The 20,018-nt window shown below is 43.9% G+C and overlaps 2 protein-coding genes across 5 annotated transcripts in view; one reads left to right on the top strand and one right to left on the bottom strand.

Moving 5' to 3' along the window:
• SCUBE1 (signal peptide, CUB domain and EGF like domain containing 1) overlaps positions 1-20,018 on the bottom strand; it is a 208,088-nt gene that overhangs the window by 161,073 nt on the left and 26,997 nt on the right. For all 4 annotated transcript variants that reach the window (XM_083181247.1, XM_083181248.1, XM_083181249.1 and 1 more), the window contains exon 3: positions 17,796-17,921. In XM_083181247.1, the coding sequence (XP_083037373.1) occupies positions 17,796-17,921 (126 nt within the window). The remainder of the gene's footprint in view (positions 1-17,795; positions 17,922-20,018) is intronic.
• LOC146072145 (uncharacterized) lies at positions 10,116-12,229 on the top strand. Its single transcript, XM_083179488.1, has 3 exons — positions 10,116-11,057; positions 11,430-11,999; positions 12,132-12,229. The coding sequence occupies exons 1-3, from the start codon at positions 10,418-10,420 to the stop codon at positions 12,227-12,229; spliced, it is 1,308 nt and encodes a 435-aa protein (XP_083035614.1). The 5' UTR covers positions 10,116-10,417.

Here is a 20,018-nt window from a genome sequence, read left to right as displayed (position 1 = left end):
GATATATATTTATTTAAACTTTAATATAAGTATATAGTTTTTATTAATAGTCATTGATATAGGGTTCTAGGTATTACGCCGCCATTTACATAGAGAATATGTAATAATTCCAGTGAAGGAAGATGGAAGCCGCAGATCCTGGCGCTGACGATCGATCGGAAGTGGATTTATGGACAGCGGTCATTGCAGCGAGTATCGGTTTCTGTGAATGAAGAGCATACAGTATAAAATACATATATGTAGTAGGTTCGCTCAGATACCGTCCCTGGGACCGTGGGAAAAAAACAGGTTCCTCTTAGTCTTCACACAGCTCAGTGTAATGTAAACACGCTCCTGCTGATCTTCCGCGCTGTTCCCATTGATTCTGTGCCCCAGAGAAGGGAACAGGATTGTTAGAGACCTGCTCAGCTTCGTAGACAGTCACAGTCCTGACAACCCATTCAGCGCTGGAGAGGTCTGTAGGGAACGCTCAGGTGCTCATTTAAAATGAGGTTAAGAGCGATTTAAAGCTCATTATCTGTGGTCTCCTTAAATAATGGTTCCAATTTACTTTACCTTGCGTTTTGTATATTTATCTGCAAAATCGCACATATGAATGTAATTAGGGCTTCCAGGTTGCTTACTGTATGCAGCGTGTCAATCTAGAGATGATAAGGTGAGATCAGCCCTGGCAATGTACTTGTGCTCTGATTGGTTACAGGTGATACAGTGAGTGTTCGTCATGCAACAGTTCTAATCCTCCAATTAAATCCAAGCAATGCCCCCTGTGACTGCTTATTGGCTCCAGGTGATCTTGCCCTGTGTATGTTCTTAGGTTCCGATTGGCTACAGATAATGCAGTCTTGCTACAGTTCTGATGCTCCAATTGGCTACAGGTGTAATCACTCTGTGTCTGCTCTTATGTTCTGATTGGCTGCAGCCTGCAGCCAATCTAAACTTATGATGTAGCCATGTGATTGTTCTTATGCTATGATCATATATAGGTAATACAAATGGCTAACATCTGAGATGGGTGGCTTGATGAGGCTTTAACGAAAATGAGGCTTAAGACGATGTCCGTGTTGACTATGTTGACATTCGGGACAAAAAAAGTGAAAAAAGCTCATGCCGGCCTTTTGACCTGTCGACCAATGCTTGTGTCAACCTTAGTCATGTCAACCTCCAGTGATTGGACCCTATGACCAATACCAGTTCTTACGTTGCTCCCAACAATAATGTCCCATCGCTGCTAGGCCCGCTCCACAGTGCATTCATTCCGACCTTCCTCCCACTTCCGCATAAACACATAAAGATATAAATCTAACCTCAGACTGATCAATTGTACTAAATACAAAGCCAACACCTCTCAATGGGGCAGATGTATTAAGCCTGGTGAAGAGATAAACTGGAGATACAGTGGAAGGAGATAACGCACCAGCCAATCAGATCCCAACTGTCATATTTCAAACACAGCTGATTGGCTGGTGCTTTATCTCTTCCATGTTATCTCCAGTTTATCTCCAGTTTATCTCTTCTCCAAGCTTAATACATCTGCCCCAATATCTAATGCGTTTGTGTCTTTGCCAACTTTTATCTCCCCTGCAGCCAGAGAGCAACACGAGTGTAAACACAAATTTTATTTCCAAGAAATTTATATACAGAGATTAATACAAAACAATTCCTAAAACTCTGATCTCTGCCGGATTTCAAATGCCAAATTTACAGCGGTGTCCTCGTACACCTGGAGTCATTATGTCATACAGCGCAAGAGGCTTGGCGCAACTACGACACTCAGGGTCAGATTTATTAAGCTCAATGAAGTGACGATGTGGCCGGTACTTTATCACCGATCAATCGGCTCCTAACTGTCTAGCTACAGACCGGGGTGAGAAATGGCAGTTGGGGGCTGATTGGACAGTGATAAAGTACCAGCTACTTTATCACTTCGCTGAACTTAATACATATGCCCCTCAGACACGAGTAGCGCAGGGCACTTTGTACAAATATGACCTCTCAGTCGCACCACAGACACTTCCGGACCCGCTCACTGTGTTCCTGAGGTGGTAGGTTGCAACTCTTGTTGCAAATTGGTATAACCTACCTACAAAAAGGTATGGATCGGCAAAATGGAACGTGGAAGGGCGAAATAGCCATGGTTGCTTATATCAAAGTATTTCCTGAACATATTTGTAAGTTAGTCGCACACAAGTACCATAAACCCCAGGGGACAGTGTAAGCTAACCATGTCTTCTTGGCATTCTTGCGGTACGACCAAGACATAAATTTTGCTGCGACTACTGTGACAAGGACCCTGGTGTGACAAGAGGGGCTATTTACAATGGCATTAAAATGATGCTTTTGTTCGATTTTCAATGAACCTCCACAAATCCATATGAGATGCAGACATTGTTTTATTATTATCAAGCCAAGATTTTGGCTAGATAACGAGAAGTGGTGGCTCTTACCTTTGCGGAGGAGGGCGTCTGCGATGCCACCCCCCCCTCCGCTGCCACCACTGCTGGTCCCAGCTGTCACCTGCTGCAAGTCCCGTCACCTGTCACAGGACCGGTGCATGTGCAGTCGCCACTGCTGGTCCCTGCGGTCACCTGCTGCAAGTCCTGAACCCCGTCACAGGACCAACTCATGCGCAGTTGCTTCATCGGTACTGCACATGTGCAGGCCTCCAGCCTCTATGAGCTGCTTCGGCAGTAGTCCATAGCGGTCCCGGGTCTGGCGCATGCGCAGTATCGTCCACAGTACTGCACATGCGCAGAACCCATTTTTATGGGCTGCCACCATAGCAGCCCACAGAGGCATCCCAGAGAGTCCAATGGGACTGTCTTGGGTGACTGGCAGGTCAGACTTCCAATAGGAAGCCACTGCCAGCCATAGTGAAGGCAGGGCCGTCTCACAGACTGCATCTGGCTTCACACAGTGGTGGATTTTACCTGGGGGGCTGCAGCTCATAGGTAAAAACGACCACTGATAACTAGTGATACAGCAATGAAACTCCATTGTAAACGCTCATGACGGACGCACAGCAAATACCCACAAGGCGCTGGTTTCTAGGTAACTGAAAAGTATCATCATGATGGAAAGTGGTGGGTGTACTCCAGCCCCTCAACAAAGATTTTTGCAGATGACACAGATATGCAACAGGGTGGACACACCGAACGGGGTATAAATAAATGAAAGAGGAACTAGTTTGACTTGAGGCTCGCTCTTGAAGAAGAGCACGGTTACTAGAGTTTAACACAAAAAAAAAAAGCAAAATCACGCAATCGGGTCTCAAAACCCCAAATGCTAAGTAGGCAATGTAACACAGCAATGAGGAAGGCAAGTGAGATATCAGTAGCAGAAACAAGTAATAGTACCACTGTATAGGTCACTGGCAGGGACGTGCAGTCAGGGGAGGTAGGTAGCGTTTCCCTGTAATTTTGTTTAAAATAATACAAAGAATAAACCTATGACATATTCTGGGTCATAAGTATTTTCTTTATATTATTTTAGTAATTTGTAACAATTAAATTAGTTTGGGAGGCACCAAACTCCCAAACTAAAAAAGCCCTTTAAAAAAAAAAAATGGTAAAAGCGACAAATCTAGAAGTCCTTCATTGCCAAATAAGCTTCTAGAAGTGTCACTTTTATCCGGCTCTCCCCTCCTTTGTCACCCCGATTCCCCTGTCCCAGATCTCCCATAACTGCTCCTGGCTTCCAGTGTCCCGACTCCCCTGTGCCTCAGTCTCTGCTCCCGGCCTTCCTGTACCTCAGCTCACCAAGTCCCCTGCTACTCACTCCCCTTTCCCCTGGTGGGTGGGTGGCAGCCTGAGGGGAAGGGGGGGGGGGGGGGGAGGCGGGTTAGGGTGGCAGCCACGGTGAGTGGTAATGCCTCTCTGTACACTGCCACCACCACAAATCACTGGTCACTGGTACAGCATCATCTAGAAAACGGTGTCCATTTTCATCCAGAAGGATAGAAACACATTAGAGCTGGTAAACGGAGGACATGATAGAGACTGTCACATATATCAGGGGTTTTACCGAGGTCCAGAAGGGTAACTGTCTTCAAACGAAGAGAAGTATTAGAAAATGAGGACATGCACTGAACTGGGGGAAGGGAGGTTAATGGGAAATCTGAGGAGGAATTACTTCACAGAAAGGGTAGTGGACAAGTGGAATAGCCTCCCATCAGAGGTGGTAGAGGCCGAGACAGTGGAACAATTTTAACATGCTTGGGATAGACATAAGGATATCCTCACAAATAAATAAGGATCAAATAGTGTTGAGGTTACCGAAACGGGGCAGAGGAGATGGGTCAAGTGGTTCTTATCTGCCGTCAAAGTCTATGTTACTATTTTTATGTTTGCATGTAAAACGTCTAGAGTAATATAAATGGATTCGGTATGGAATCCCGGCGGTCGGAATCCCGGCATTCAAAATCCCGACGTTGGAATCCCGACAAGGGGGGGGACGTGGAGCGCCCACCCCCTTGTGGGCTCGCCAAGCAGCGGGCCCGGTGCCTCGCTACGCTAATTTATACTCCCTCTATGGGTGTCATGGACACCCACAGAGGAAGAAAGTTTTGGGACTTCGGCGGTCGGGATGACAGCGTCAGGATTCTGAACATCCGGGATTCCGACTGCATCCCGTATAAAAACGAGTGGCGGACTAATTGTAAACGGCTCCTTCTCTGTGAAGTTTAGGATGGATTATGAAAAGATTTTCTGCTCCAATTTTTTCCTGCTGTGTTTTTTTTCCCCCTTATGCAAATGTTTTCTGATTAAAACCAATGTATTGGGCTAGATGGTGTCATGCAATCAGGTTTTCCGCTTTGACACATTCATGTAGTCTTTGTGGTAACTGGCAGAAAGCAAAGAAATGATTCAAAGAAATCTGTTACTCATCCTGCATCCATCACACGAGCAACTAAACAGCCTAGAAACCGCTTGGCTTGGTCATTTAGAGGTTTAGAGACCATATTTTTCCTGCTTGTATGACACCACCCTTATTATTTAACCTCTGGGAGAACATTTAGGAGGGGGTTTGTTAAGACAGGATTAAGAAACACTGCAGAAGTTTTTGGTACATAGAGGTCTCCCATTAAATCGTGGTTTTCTGATTAAAGGAATACTCGTTGTCTATACATCTTGATCCAAGACCAAGAGAGAATTGGCTGGACAACTAAAGATTTAGACAAGGCATGTCCAACGTTGGCCCTCCAGATGTTTTGAAACTACACATCCCAGCATGCTTTGCAATAGTTTTAGCATTCTCTAATAGCAAAACTGTGGCAAAGCATGCTGGGATGTGTAGTTTCACAACATCTGGAGGGCCAACGTTGGACATGCCTGATTTAGACCAATATCCTATTATCCAGGATTGCAGGTAATAGGCTCACTTGGGGCTATCTAATTAGCCACGGCGCAATGAGAAAAACTTTTTTTATCGAGTGATCCAATAGGATAGAAAGTGGCGAAACTTTGGAGATGAAAAACATTAATTCTCCAATGTATTTTCTAAAAAAAAAAAAAAAAACAATCATAAAAAATATAAAATCCCCAAAGAACAATGGAAAAATAAACCAAACCGAAGGACTTTTGACTATACATAATAATTGTACATTTACAGTGTGAAGAAACTTTGCTAAACATTTTCATTTATATAGAGTAAATTAAGAGTATGGTTTTCTTTCTTTTCATTTTTTAAATACTAAAAAAAAGAACAACATTCTAATTTTTGATCCTTAATCAGTTTATTAAACATTTTTAACTGCTACATAAGTTTATAAATAAGAAGACCCATTTCCAAATTGTAGAATTATGGGGCAGATATATTAATCCTTAACAAGAGATTAATGCAAGGTTGATGAAGATAAACGTCCAGCCAATCAGCTCCTTACTGACTTTTTTCAAACACAGCCTTTAACATGGCAGTTAGGATGTGATTGGCTGGACGTTTATCTCTTTTTATCACCCTTGCATTGATCTCTTGTTAAGGCTTAATACATCTGCCCCCATATCTTAAAGAACCAACAACTAAAAAAAAACAGAACAGAATATCTGCTACAAAGTCTATCTATAGAATTTGAAATATATTTAAAAATAAAAGGGGGTATCCAATTATCTGTGATATGTTACTTTGAATAACGGCTTTCCCCAGGTGTCTATTCAATTAGGAACCGGCCCTTATCGGGGATTATTCTTCTCTTGCCTCAGACACACGAAACACAATCCACGATAAACAGACCAGTTTTTCCCATGATAACACATGGGTCCAAATACTTGCCTGTTTTTACTAGATGAAAAATTAGCGCATGTAATTGGATAACCCCCAAAGTATACACCTACCTATGGCCGGTCCGTAATTACACAGAATTGTTATTTTTGTACTGAAAATATTTACCTGGATGTTTTGTAGGATTTTGTTTTGCATCCTCTGATGACGCTCTACTAACCTAGGATGGTCTGGATAGTGTCAGTATTATCAATATTGATGATATCATGTATAGCATAAATCCCCCGGTTTGGTGTTTTCCTCCAACTTGAAATGGTCTTGAAATCATGGATTAATCTAAAATACCGGCCAACCGACAACAAAACCGTTGTTTATGAAACTACACAGAATTTTAAACCCTGTTTAGTCAAAATGTTGAAAAGTTCAACATTCACTCAGACAACGTGCAGAGGGATGGGGGGGGGGGGTTGGGGAGTATTTCAAATACAGAAGAATACAAAGAAAATAAACTCTAGGAATAGACCTATTCACGAGTCCTTAATGCCAGCAACACATTGCATGCAGCTGTCTTTGAGGAAAAGTCAAATAAACAATGCGGAATCAAACGTGAAGAGGGAGAACGATCGTCTTTAATCATGCCAGTGAGGATGCAATCTTAAATCAATTAGCTCTACAACATGTTGACATTTCAACGTTTGGTTTACGCAATTACAGTGAAGCGCTCTAGGCTATGTTCACACGAGGGACACGGTTGCCCATTACGCTACCTACGACAATCGTAGTTGTGTAGACTCATGAAGACCTGTCTAGGCCGGCATTGGAAAGGGATATCCATCGGGGTGGGGCTAACAAGCCACCGTAGCCCAGAAGATGGACAATCGTGTTCAACAAACTTTATACTGTACAGGAACATTGTTTCCCATTACAATACAAGTTTGTGACAAGTACTCAAAACTGGACTGGAGTTTGGTGTAGTAAGAAAAAGAGAAAGAAACAAAGGCTGGTAAAATGTACTAAAATAATCAATTACATCATTATCTAAAAAGAGAAATGTAGGGACCGTTACTTGCTGTTAACGGGCCATAAATCCTGTATTGGGACATTTAAAAATGAAAAATTAATAAAAAGGTACATGAAATCTAGAGTTTGGTTTAGAATTTGCCAAATATTAGGAGTGATGCCAAACTATTAAGCAGGGTACATACATATTAGATGATTCGACATTATTGTCTAGGTTATATGTACTATATAGTGCAGGAAAGGGCCGTCGCTAGTAATGTTGGAGCCAGGGACTGACCTTCAGCATGGGCCCCCAGCGGCACCCCCCCCCTCGCGCACGCCAGCATCCCCCCCCCTCACGCACGCCGGCACACACCCTCCCCTCGCGTGCCGGCACACACCCTCCCCTTGCGTGCCGGCACCCAGCCAATTACTATTACTTACCTACGGTGGCGGCAGCGCAGCATCTTCTCCCTCCGGGCGTCGGGACTCGGGCGGAGCACTCGCTGCACAGTGCAGCCTGCAGAGCACCGAGCCCCTCTGTATCCTAGGCTCGGGGCTCTGCAGGCTGCACTGTGTATTATGCGTGCCTGGCTGCCGGCGCCGGGTGGCATTGTGCGGGTGCGGGGCCGTGCCACTGTGGGCAGCTGTACCCCTGGCAACCTCATGTCGGCGGCCCTGGTGCAGGATGCGCACTCCCGTGAGTTGTTAGCAACATCCTCCGTTGTCTCCTTGTTTGTACATGCAAGAGAAGAAAGCATTGCCTGCGTTTTGCCAGGCACCCCATGCGTTTCATTTGGCCTACCGTTTTTGCATGCATGCCCATGAAACATATGGCAATGGTCAACGCAAAAAATGTCAACACAAGCATTTTTAGGCCAAATCTCGCATTTTACACGTTACGTGACAGCCATCAGTACTAAAGTGGACCCTCAGTGTTTTCCGTCAGACCTGACCACTAATGTGAGAAATCAGAGTGGCCTGCAAGGGGAATGTCTGCTTCAGACAATAACCAGTTACTCAAATATTCAATGTCCCCCTCCCTCAATCAGTCATCAGTCATCATAAATTTTAAAAAAAGTTAACATTTAAAGTCAAGTAGCGCATGCAACTCATAAACAAACGTACAATCACTTTCAGATTATCGGTCACAGATTGCTACAAGCACATTCAGGGGGGTCCCAACAGCAGTGACCCTGGCAGGTTTTCATTTTGCTGGACCGGAAATCGACAGACGGGAGGGATTCAATGTCCCTGGTGATCGGCGAAAAGTGGGTGTGTCCACGGAAACGGCTATGGATTATCTAGACCAGTCCGCGATTGCGACAATTAAAGGCCGTTTTCAGTAAACCGGGCCCGTTCTGTCAATCTGCCTCTTCAATGCTGTCGGGCAAGACAGCATTGAAAAGGCGACCGCTGCTATTTCCCCCGTCAGAAATAGCGGCGGGGATTGAATACCCCCCCAATGTGTGTCAATTATAAAATGTATCTTTATTTTATTTTAATAGTGTACGCAACATGTCAATAAACGCCTAGGCTTGTGTTACTTTCATATCGTCTGTAATAGGAAATGGTTACGCTAGCAAAGTAAAAAAAGGAAGTTGTATATTTTAGGATGTAACGATGACAAAAACGTGCCAGGAAAATACCTGGGCGCCGGCTAACAGGCCTTTATTTACAGTTCCTCGCCTCTCATGTGTAATCAGTCAACGTCGCAGCGGGTGTCTTCACCCGGTCCCAACTGAGCCCGCTCATCACACACAACGCATTCCTGCACACATTCCAAAACTACCCAGACAACCCAGAATGCATCAGAGCAACCTTTGGCTTAAAAGAAATTAAACAAATGACACATGATAACTTTATGTCACAGAGAAGACGATACCGTAGGTCATCTTCAGCTATGTATGGATATACATGATATTATAATCAGGGCTATTTTTGTGCAGGCTCCAGCAGGAACTGAGGCCCTTATTCTAGTTCACTCTTTCTGACAAAATATTTCTTAGATGGACAAAACCATGTAAACTGCAGGTGAGGCAGGTGTTACTTGTGCAGAGATAATTAGATTTGGGTGGGGTTTTACACCTGCCTCACCTGCAGTGCACATGGTTTTGTCCATCTAAGAAATATTTTGTCAGAAAGAGTGAACTAGAATAAGGGCCTCAGTTCCTGCTGAAGCCTGCACAAAAATAGCCCTGATTATAATGCAATGGGGAAGGTCGAAAGTTAAAAGGTCGACATGGGGTTTTTCAGGGGGGTTTTTTGAGCCAACATGTGCCGACAGGCGGTATTCTATGCCATACCATCCACTAGGGCGTGGCGGGAGAATAAAATAGCGTGCCGAGTGTAGCGAGCCATGCTGGGGAACTTGGTGCTATGTTTCAGTGTCTACGTCGACATTTGGGTAAAAAAAGTGAATAATCACATGTCGACCTTTTGACTATTGACCTTCCCCATGTTGACCTAATGGCCCAGTCGACCTAAAACATGTTGACCTAGTTGGTGTCTATCCAATGATCCAAACCCTGGTAAAGTATGAAGTCAGTTCAAAAAAAAAAAAAACACGTCACATGTTTTGACCTTTAGACCGTCGACCAAATGGGCCGAATCTTTCGAAAACTTGCAGAATGTTTTTTTTTTGGTATGCGGTCACTGGGTAGACAATGTCCAGGTCGACAGTCACTAGGTTGAACACTAATAGTCGACAGTGACTAGGACGATTCCTTGAAATGGTTGACATACCCAAGGTCAACACCGACAAAAGGAAAAAAAAATAAAAAATAAAAATCTTATGGTCGACATGAGTTTTTCACTAATTTTTTACACAAAAATTCATACTTTATTTTTCAAGTGGGCATAGAACGGGGATATAATAGTGTCTACCATTAATACTGTAATACCCCGTTCTCATTGCCTAAAAAACCCGGGTATTTGGCAGGGCGAGCGGTAATTTCCCGTGTCGTGTCTCAGTGTGAACGCGTCCTTTTGAAATTCCCGGGTGTTATGCCCCGGGAATTACACACGGGTTTTTTGCAGGGTTTTTCCTGGGTAAAACACGGGTGTACTTCAGTCTGAACAGCGCAGACACGGGTTTTTCAAACATGATGGAAAAAAAGAAGCTCATTGGCGGATGTGATCATGTGACGTGACGTCCATTTCATGCTGCGTCTGACGTCCATATGCTGCGTCGAGGAGAGCAGACATGTCGCACTGGAGGGATGAGGAAGTGCTCGAGCTGCTAGCAGTGAGAGGAGAGGAGGAGATAAAAAAGCAAGTGACCGGCACAGTGAAGGACTCCGTTGTTTACTACAACATCGCCAAAATCCTGTCTGCCCGTGGCATCGTCAAAACGCAGCAACAGGTAGTGAATAAACTCAAAGCCCTGCGGAAGCAGTATGCTAAGGTCCATGACCTAAACAGGAGGAAGAGTGGTGGTGCCCGTATGGACTGGCCATTTTATGACCAGTGTAATGTCATCTTTGGGAACTCTGCACTGGCTAATCCCATATCACTGTCCTCCTCCAGCAGTTTTGCTGGCAGTGCAGCAAGTGTCTGTGAAGAAAACGCAGTAGCAGCAGCAGCGTCACCCATTGACCTTGAGGCCACAGACAGTGAAATGGATTCCCGCTCAGTCCATGGTGAAGCCCAATGTGAAGTTCTGGATTCATCATTTAACTCCCACAATTCAGCTGTAGGCCCCACGGCATTCTCTTCACCTGTGCAGCATCCGCCATCACCTTTGCAGCGACCACCATCAACGCCTGCATCATCACTACCTGCTGAAGGAAGTCCAGCCTTTGAAGCATTGCCACAGAGTGCACGTCCAAAGTTGCGGACCAACAGTAAGTTTATAACTTTTTACACACACCATTATTACACAGTACTATATTTTTGTTTATTAAAGAAATATGTCGCAGCATGTAGCAAGAGTGCAGGAGGGAAAAGGCCTCAAGCATGCATGTGCCAACACTGCTTTTTTATTTAAGTATTTTTGAAATTTAACATCCACATGCATCTGTGCAGAGGGGATCTGATTCAGGCCTGTCAGCAACATTGCTAACACGTCTGAATGAGAAGTTAAGGTTTTACTGATATCTAGCCTTCAGCACAGATGGTTTTCCAAGTGCATGGGCAACAACAATGTCTTTTGGGTAGAAGGAGAAGTAACATTATTATAGTCTTGTATAGTAATGTGTTGTTTGTTTTTCCCATAGTTTATAATGTGCCACTGAGAAGAAAGAGGTCCACTAAGATGGAACAAGCCACAAAAGCAATGACCACCGTAATGCTTGAACACCTGAAGGAAATGGATAATTCGATGCAAGTTCATGAAGATGCTCGTCTGCAGCGATTTATGGACAATGAGCGTGACCTACAGAACACGTTCATTACTGCCATTGTTGGTATGCATGAGCGTATCAATCGAGAGAACCGAGATACGCAGATGGAGTTCCTTAATAGTCTATTTAGGGCACAAGGCCATGCACTGCCCCAGCCACCACACAATAATTTTCAGTATGGTTATCCAATGTATAGCGCAGGCCAACCAAATTTTGTAGGCCCAACCCAGGGGAACATGGTGCCATACAGCACACCTCACCCACCACCAATGTCACACCTTTTCCCTGAGTATGCTGCTGGGACTCCTCAGCCTCAAGCAAATGACCTCCATTTCCCTGAGCGTACAGCAGGTCCACCTCAGCCTCCCCCAGTTCCACCGCACTCCTCAGAGTATGCGTCTTTGACACCACAGCCTCCAGCAAATCCTCGACATTTCCAAGAGCGTACAGCTGGTGCACCTCAGCCTCCACCAGTTCCTCCGCAGTGCCCCGAGTATGCTGCTGGGACACCTCAGCCTCCAGCAAATCACTGCCATTTCCCTGAGCGTACACCGGGTGCAACTCAGCCTCCCACAGTTCCACCACACTGCCTTGATTATGCGGCTGGTCCACATAGTCATGCGGAGAATCGAACGGCTCCAAGAAAGGAAAACCCCCGCTACCATGTGCTGTAGAGGTGTTTATTGACTTTTTGTTTATTTGTCTGCCCACCCGGCCTGTACAGAAGTTATGTATGTAAGGCATTTGGGTATTGTCATTACAGTTTTATTATATTTTTCTATGTGCATTTTTGGTACACTTTATGCTATTTAACTAAAAAAATATATGTTGTACATATGAATAAAATATGTACAAACAAACAGAAATGTTTTTGAAGTTTATTGAAAATTAAAAACTATAGTACACTAGTGGGTTAAAGCAAATATGTTATTGGTAATGGTGTTGCGAATGTCTTCTGCACATGTGTTTGTCCCCTCATACATCTCAGAATCTGCAGAGTGATCTGATTCCTCAGGCTCCAGTACGGTCCATTCTGGTAGAAACTGTTCTTTCTTAAACTCACATATGTTGTGCAACACACAGCAGGCAGCAACTACATGAGGCATGAAGCTGGTATCAATGTCATTGCGCTTCATTAAACAACGCCAACGGCCTTTTAGACGGCCAAAGGCATTTTCTACCACCATTCGTGCAGAACTGAGGGTGTGGGTGAAATCAATTTGTTCCGGGGTAAGTTGATGGCGCTGGGTGAACCCCTTCATTAACCATCGTCGTAATGGGTATGCTGCATCCCCGATTATATGTACTGGGATCTCCACCCCATCGATGATCTTCGATTTCTGCAAAGTAAAATAAGAGTTACAATATGGAATTCTTGGAGTACAAGTATGCTATTCAGATTGCCACTTTTCTCTACCGGTGTAAAGAGAGACATTGAAAAACAACAATACATGTGGTACGTTGGTTATACATACATGCATACATAACACTAAAAATATCCCAACTGCAACATGCAAAAACATATCTTTACCTCTCTAGGGAACAACCAGCCATCCTGCTTCTCCTCAGCAATAAGGTATAGGTCCGAATTTGCTAGAACCCTTGCATCATGGGAACGGCCAGGCCAGCCAATGAAGACATCAGTGAAGCTGAAAATATAAAGTGTTAAGATTTCTGTTTAGTTACCCTAGCAATACGCAAAGTACAGTTTAATATTATCATAAAAAAATGTACTTACCAATATTTGTGGTCCACTACAGCCTGTAGAATTATGGAGTGCCAGCCTTTGCGATTAAAGTAATCCGCATGGTTTTCTGTGGGGGCAATAATAGGAATGTGTGTACCGTCTATAGCTCCAGCACACTGTGGATATCCACGATGCAGGAAACCAGCGATGATGTCGTCCAACCTTTGTCCTTGAGGTAAGGTGATGAAACGACGGTAAAGTCCTTCCAGCAAAGCCTGCGTCACCTCATGGACTATAGTGCATACAGTGGATCTCCCCACTCCAAACAAGCAGGCGACTGTGCGGTATTCTCCCGGTGTAGCATACCACCATAGCGCTATCGCTAGTCTCTTTCTAGGTGAGATGGGTATTCTGCAGTTTGTGGTCTGTCTGGAAAGTGCAGGGGTTAGAAGGTCCAGCACATACTGAAAGGTCCCACGTGACATGCGAAAATGCTCCATCCACTGGTCATCCTCATAACCCTCCACTGTAGACCAAAATACCTCGCCATGAGAGCAGTCTCTGGTCCACATTCGCCGGGTACTGGATGTGCTGAACCTCAATATGGAGGTAACGCTGGAGGTGATGAAAGCTCTTCTCCTTCGCACATAATGAAGGCGAGCACTGTCTCTCTCAGCAAGAAATTGCGCTCTCCTCCTCTTCAAAGTGCATTGTGCAAGGTAGCACAATGTAAGCAGCTGCAGCAAGCTCTCATTTGCTGCATGAAACAGCAAAATGGTGCAAAACAAAAGCATCTCATCAGCCATGATTCCAGCAATGCAGTGTGCTTGGAAAAAACAGGCCACTTTATATGACATCATCCTCAGCCAGCCAATAACAGCTGCTTTCTAAAACAGCCAATCACAGCTACTTTTTCAACAGCCAATCAAAGCTGCTTTTATATTCACACACTTGTTGGCAGGGCAGACCAGGGGAAGCAGTGTGAACGCGTCATACACGGGAATTTCCCGGGTTTAAGGTGCTGTATGAACGGGGTAGAAAAGTATCCATTCTCTGTGCCCCGCCAAAAACCCGGCAAGAAAAACCCGGGATTTTGCAGGGGCGGCAATGAGAACATGGTATAACAGATTATTTCGATTTACCAAAAACACACTGAGGGCCGTTGGCTCGGTCCCCTGCAAATTTGCTGTGGGGACCAATATTTGTGGGACTGCGCATGTGTATGGTCACGGGCAGGGGAACTCCCCTGGGAACGCAGGTGGGCCGATGCATGCTCCGCCATCTGCAGCCTTAAAAAAAAAAAAAAGGTACTGGTTTCCTAGCAGGGCGCCCAGATTTCTCACGTGCGCAAATGTAGTGAAATCGCATCTCATCGCATGGTACGTTTTTACCATGCGATGTGTGCAATGCGATGCAATATTTGATTGTACAAGCACCCATGCCATGCGATGGGTGGTGCAGGTGCCATGCGATGGGAGGTGCAGGTGCATTGTAAGCACCCATCACATACTATGCACAAATAACTTCACATAGTATCACATCTTATGGCATGTACAATAAAATATCGAATCTTATCGCATCGCATTTAGTGCCATGCGATCCTATGCAATATTTCATTGTATAAGCACTCCTGTGCAGTTAACATGGACATCGCATGGTACGCGATGCAATGCAATTTTCCTATGCCGAATAGCACACTAAGCTATTTGCTTAGTGTGTGCCCTGCTAGGAAACAAGTACCAAAAAATACAGTTCAGACCTTTATCTGGTAGCACACGAAAAATCATTCGATGGTCACCGATTCTTCACGAGGGGATGTGTAAGCATTTAAGGCGGTCGGGGTACGCGTTCGGACAGACGGACGGCATTTACCGGCTCACTAGGCAGCAAAAATACGCTGCCCAGCAACCTGAATCAGGCCGTAAATCCTTTTTTTTTTTCCCAGCTCTGACACGAACATATTGTTCTTAAATAAGTAACGCGTTAGTATAATAGTCCCTTAATTATAAATGTATCTCTCCTAATTGAAGACAACCTGCCAACTCTAAAATTCAATTTACCCCTTCAGTATGTGCATTAATCAAGCCAATAATTACAAAATAATTACGGCGCTGCAAATCCCCAGCACCATAGCACGGCTTTTCCAGCTCCATCGTTCTAAGACACAACGGTCTGCCCAATGTATCATTAACAGCTCATTAGGCCTCTCACAGCGCGGTCTAAGGAGACACAGAAAAAGGTGTTTGCCGACACTTAAAGCTTCATAACCCATCATTCAAAACAGCAGCCAGACAAATGTCCAGTATCCCCACTGAAGCATAATAAACCATGAATAAAAAAAATAAAAAAATCTGCATCGGTATAAAACAGGCCACAAGTAGACAATGCGCTAATTATCTGTAAAGACGTCCACATCGGAATACTGCGTTTCTGGCCCATTTGAGTAAAAGACTTCAGTTGTTCTTATTTACTCAACCACATGGTCTACACAACCAATTATAAAAGTTGTACGAATTTAAACAACAGTTCATTTATGCAGCTTCTATGAATGCCGTAAATGTGTCACCAATACATCGCTCGGCCAGACACACATTTGAGTCACTTTATGTAATTTTTTATTTTTACGTTTGGCACCAATGAAGCAGCGAATCAGATTGATCATAATAAAAAAAATATATGGATATATAAATAAAATTGATGCACGGTAGCGAAGATATACAGAGACGTCATTTTCCTAGGTACGATTCATTAACAAGCATTGGCCATAGGATTGTACGTCCTCGTGTCAGACACATCTTTATGCTGAATGGTTAATGAAGCTTGTCCATTGGATAGACTCGGAAGAGTCAAGGAAATTCATATTTATAAAAGATCTACAGAGGAGGTTTGTTTCTGACAGAAATGCAACATTGTGGCGTCTGTCATAAAGCAATAAACTAGGATCTAGAAAAACACGACTGGGTTGTAAAGAGCCATTTTGGAAGTTGGCTAAGTCAAGAGGAATTTTATGCACGCTAGACGGAGAACTGCTAATGGGAGAAAGAAAAATCAACAACTGGAAGATATTTTGGGCAAAAGAATATTTCGGGCCATAGACACATTTTAGAATTCTTCACGTTTCAGGTATCTGATGGATATGTACCGGGAATGGATTTAAGAGCAAAGGACTTGAGATGTAAGAAATAATGTTGGCGCAACATCGCTCCGGGGCCCAGATTGCAGCCATATTTATAGTTATGGACCACTTGCTGGGTCTAGTGCTAGGGCTTGGAGAGATGGTAACAAGGCTTGTACAGATTTGGACGTATCCCTATTAGTGGGGTGTATTAGTGGGGAGTTGGACGTATGCCTATTAGTAGGTGTATTAGCGGAGAGTTGGACGTATGCCTATTAGTGGGGTATACTAATGGGGATTTGGGGGTATGCCTATTAGTGGGGAGTTGGGCGTTTGCCTATTAGTGGTGTGTATTAGTGAGGAGTTGGGCGTATGCCTATAAGTGGGGTGTATTAGTGGGGAGTTGGGCGTACGCCTATTAGTGGGGTGTATTAGTGGGGAGTTGGGCGTACGCCTATTAGTGGGGTGTATTAGTGGGGAGTTGGGCGTATGCCTATAAGTGGGGTGTATTAGTGAGGAGTTGGCATATTAGTGGGGAGTTGGGCGTACGCCTATTAGTGGGTTGTATGAGTGGGGAGTTGGGAGTACGCCTATTAGTGGGGTGTATTAGTGAGGAGTTGGGCGTATCCCTATTAGTGGGGTGTATTAGTGGAGAGTTGGGCGTATGCCTATTAGTGGGGTGTATTAGTGGAGAGTTGGGCATATGCCTATAAGTTGGGTGTATTAGTGAGGAGTTGGCATAATAGTGGGGAGTTGGGCGTACGCCTATTAGTGGGGTGTATTAGTGGGGAATTAGACATATACCTATTAGTGAGGTGTATTAGTGGGGAGTTGGGCGTATGCCTATTAGTGGGGAGTATTAGTGCACAGTTGGCCTATTAGTGAGGTGTATTAGTGGGGAGTTGGACATTTGCCTATTAGTGGGGAATGTTAGTGCACAGTTGGCCTATTGGTGAGGCCCATGCAGAGATAGACACATTGCCATTGCATCTGGACATATGACTAAAGAGGGAGAACCGGGCTGTTCTGAGCTATTCTCACACCAATACTGGGCATGCTTGTTCTGGGCAGGTGGAAGTCCTGTAAATTATGAGGAGTAACAAAGCAGATAGGCACAGATGTATACAACATATAGTCATACTGCACCCAACTTTTGTGCAATGGGCGCGCAAGTTACTTACAAACCGCATCAAGACCACAGTATTACAATGAACAACTACAAATGAGTTATCTCTGAAAGTAAATAAAGACCACATTCATGTTCTATTCACCGATAGGTCCGTTACTCGACTTTTCCACTTAATATACATTTGACATCTTTGTCATAAGGAACAATTGTTAGAACACATATTATGGTCACATGATTTCCGCTATGGTTTAAGCTTTTGTATCTGTATAAAATGACAGCAGCAATCATAAAACTGATCAAGTTACTCACCCAGGCAATTGTGCCCGTCATGTGCCAACATAAATCCATCGTAGCACGTGCATCTGTAATTCCCCGGTATATTGATACATTCGTGTACGCATCCCCCATTATAGTCATTGTCACATTCGTCTATATCTGTAATAAAGAGTTTATAACAGTAATTACTTACAATACGTGTCACATGGAACAGACAACGCGCATATCTACATACTGGGCATTCGTCATACATGCTGGTCCTGTAAACGAAGCATTACTGTACACTTCAGGCAGTAAGGGTGACATTTATTGTGATGCGAAAAATCGCATCACATCGCTCTCTTTTTAAAATCACATTTTTGGCGATTTCGCATATTTAATGAGATCCGAATTAGCGGAAAAAAAGTGCAATATGGGGTGAAATGTAATAGGATGAGAGAACCAGAAAGTGAGAGATTTGGTAAGAAATCTCCAGGGTTTTTTAAAGCGGAAATCATTTACACTTCAAAATCAAACAGGTTTTGCATTGTAAATGATTGCCACTTTAAAAAAAAAAATATATATATACAGATTTCTTCCCAAATCTCTCACTTTCTGAATCTCTCATCCGATTACATTTCACCCATGGTGCGATTTTTAGTCATCAAAATATGCGAATTTGAGGAAATGTGCGATTTTGTGTAAAGTGTCAAATGAATGTGTGTGTGTGTAATAAACTTGTACTGTTCTGTGTGTTTTTTTTAACATTCTTTTTTACAGGTGGACTACAAGTCCCAGCGGGCCCATTAGTTTATTGGGGGTCCCGACTCCCCCAGGTACCCCGTTTAGGGCTGACCAGCCACGGTGAGCATGATTCGGTCAGGGGACCTTATGTGAAAAGTGTCCCCTGGCTGTGGCATGACACACTGTTGGAGCCCGCTGCTGGGGGGACCCCCAGTTTTACTGTCCCCTGTATTTTTGGAACTAGCCCCGGTCCAAGAGTCCGGGGCTGGTTTCAGAAACACGGGGGACCCCTACGCTTTTTGTCTCCCGTATTTTTGGAACCAGGTCCGGCTCAAAGAGCCCGGGGCTGGCTATTCTCAGGAGGGAGAACACCACACCTTTTTTTTTTTTAAGTTTACTTTTACACATATTTTAACACAGAACCATGCACAGATCTCAGTGATCAGTGCATGGTTCTGTCAAATTTGCCAGTCAGAACCTGGTCTATTTTTTTTTTTGGCGATTTTTATTAACGTTTATCCAAAATTGCACCCTATTAAATTTGCGAGTTGTATACTTTATAATGGGAAAACATCTGGATGCGAATTGAAGTGTGACTAAAAATCGCCACTTCAAAATGTGCGAATTTGCGTCAAAAAGTGCGATTCCCCCACAAATTCGGACCCTATTAAATTTCACCTTAACAGTCTGCACAGCAAAAAAGATGTGAAAACTCATGTCAACATTTTGCTTGGTCGACCTTTCCACCTGTTGACGTCATGCATGTTGACCTTTTTCATGTATCGAGTTATTTAATGTTAACCTTCTTAATGCCAGGCCTATGACCCATACCAGAGCAGGGAACGCTGAAAAAAAAATAGTACACCTTTTTGGTTTGTTTAAACCACAATATTCTATTTATCACATTTGCAAGTCTCTTTCCTGTTGCTGACCTTTATTTTTAATAACGCTGTTTACTAGCGGTGCTGGTTTTATAAGTGTTACTCATAGATGGCAGATTAAATCCCAGAGGTGAGCAACTTGCGGGTACAGAACCTTTTTCTGAGCACTTTTACCTAATAAAAATATACAAAATGTGCCATTTCTGATACAAATTGAGGCTTTTCCACAGTCCCCTGAACTGCCCACAGTGCTTCTCTCAGCTAGTCCACTATACACAGAACTATTACTATACATATACACAGTTCTACATTTAGGCCTGGTTTGGATGGTATAATATATATCTGTCAGACCTGGAACTTCTTGTACAGTACTCTCACGTGAATGCATACACCATGACAAATCAGTAATCAAGGACCACAGCCTGAGAGAGGGGATTCCGCAACGCCAAAATCAAGGGGCTCCCCATACATTGCTAGATTGGTTGTAATTATGACTTGACATTTGGGTCACATGACATTTCGGAAAAAAAGGATTTAATAACGGAACATCTCAGAACGAACGACGACAAACCACATGGTTATGTAACAGTCTATGGGCCAGGGGCACTAAGCTTCAAAAGTGATCAAATGGAGGGGTGAGAAAGCCAGCCAA

This window comes from Crinia signifera, chromosome 4 (genome assembly GCF_055691185.1).
Source record: "Crinia signifera chromosome 4, ASM5569118v1, whole genome shotgun sequence".
Classification (NCBI taxonomy): Eukaryota; Metazoa; Chordata; class Amphibia; order Anura; family Myobatrachidae; genus Crinia; species Crinia signifera.
Note: the sequence above shows the minus strand (reverse complement) of the source record. Positions and strands in the feature narration are given on the sequence as shown.

What these genes read in the sequence shown, in the direction of transcription:
- LOC146072145 (XM_083179488.1), top strand. Translation starts at nt 10,418, where the DNA reads ATGTCGCACTGGAGGGATGAGGAAGTGCTCGAGCTGCTAGCAGTGAGA. An exon ending in TCCAAAGTTGCGGACCAACA is followed by an intron (nt 11,058 to 11,429) that starts GTAAGTTTATAA and finishes TTTTTCCCATAG; the next exon opens with TTTATAATGTGCCACTGAGA. An exon ending in TCCTCGACATTTCCAAGAGC is followed by an intron (nt 12,000 to 12,131) that starts GTACAGCTGGTG and finishes AGCCTCCCACAG; the next exon opens with TTCCACCACACTGCCTTGAT.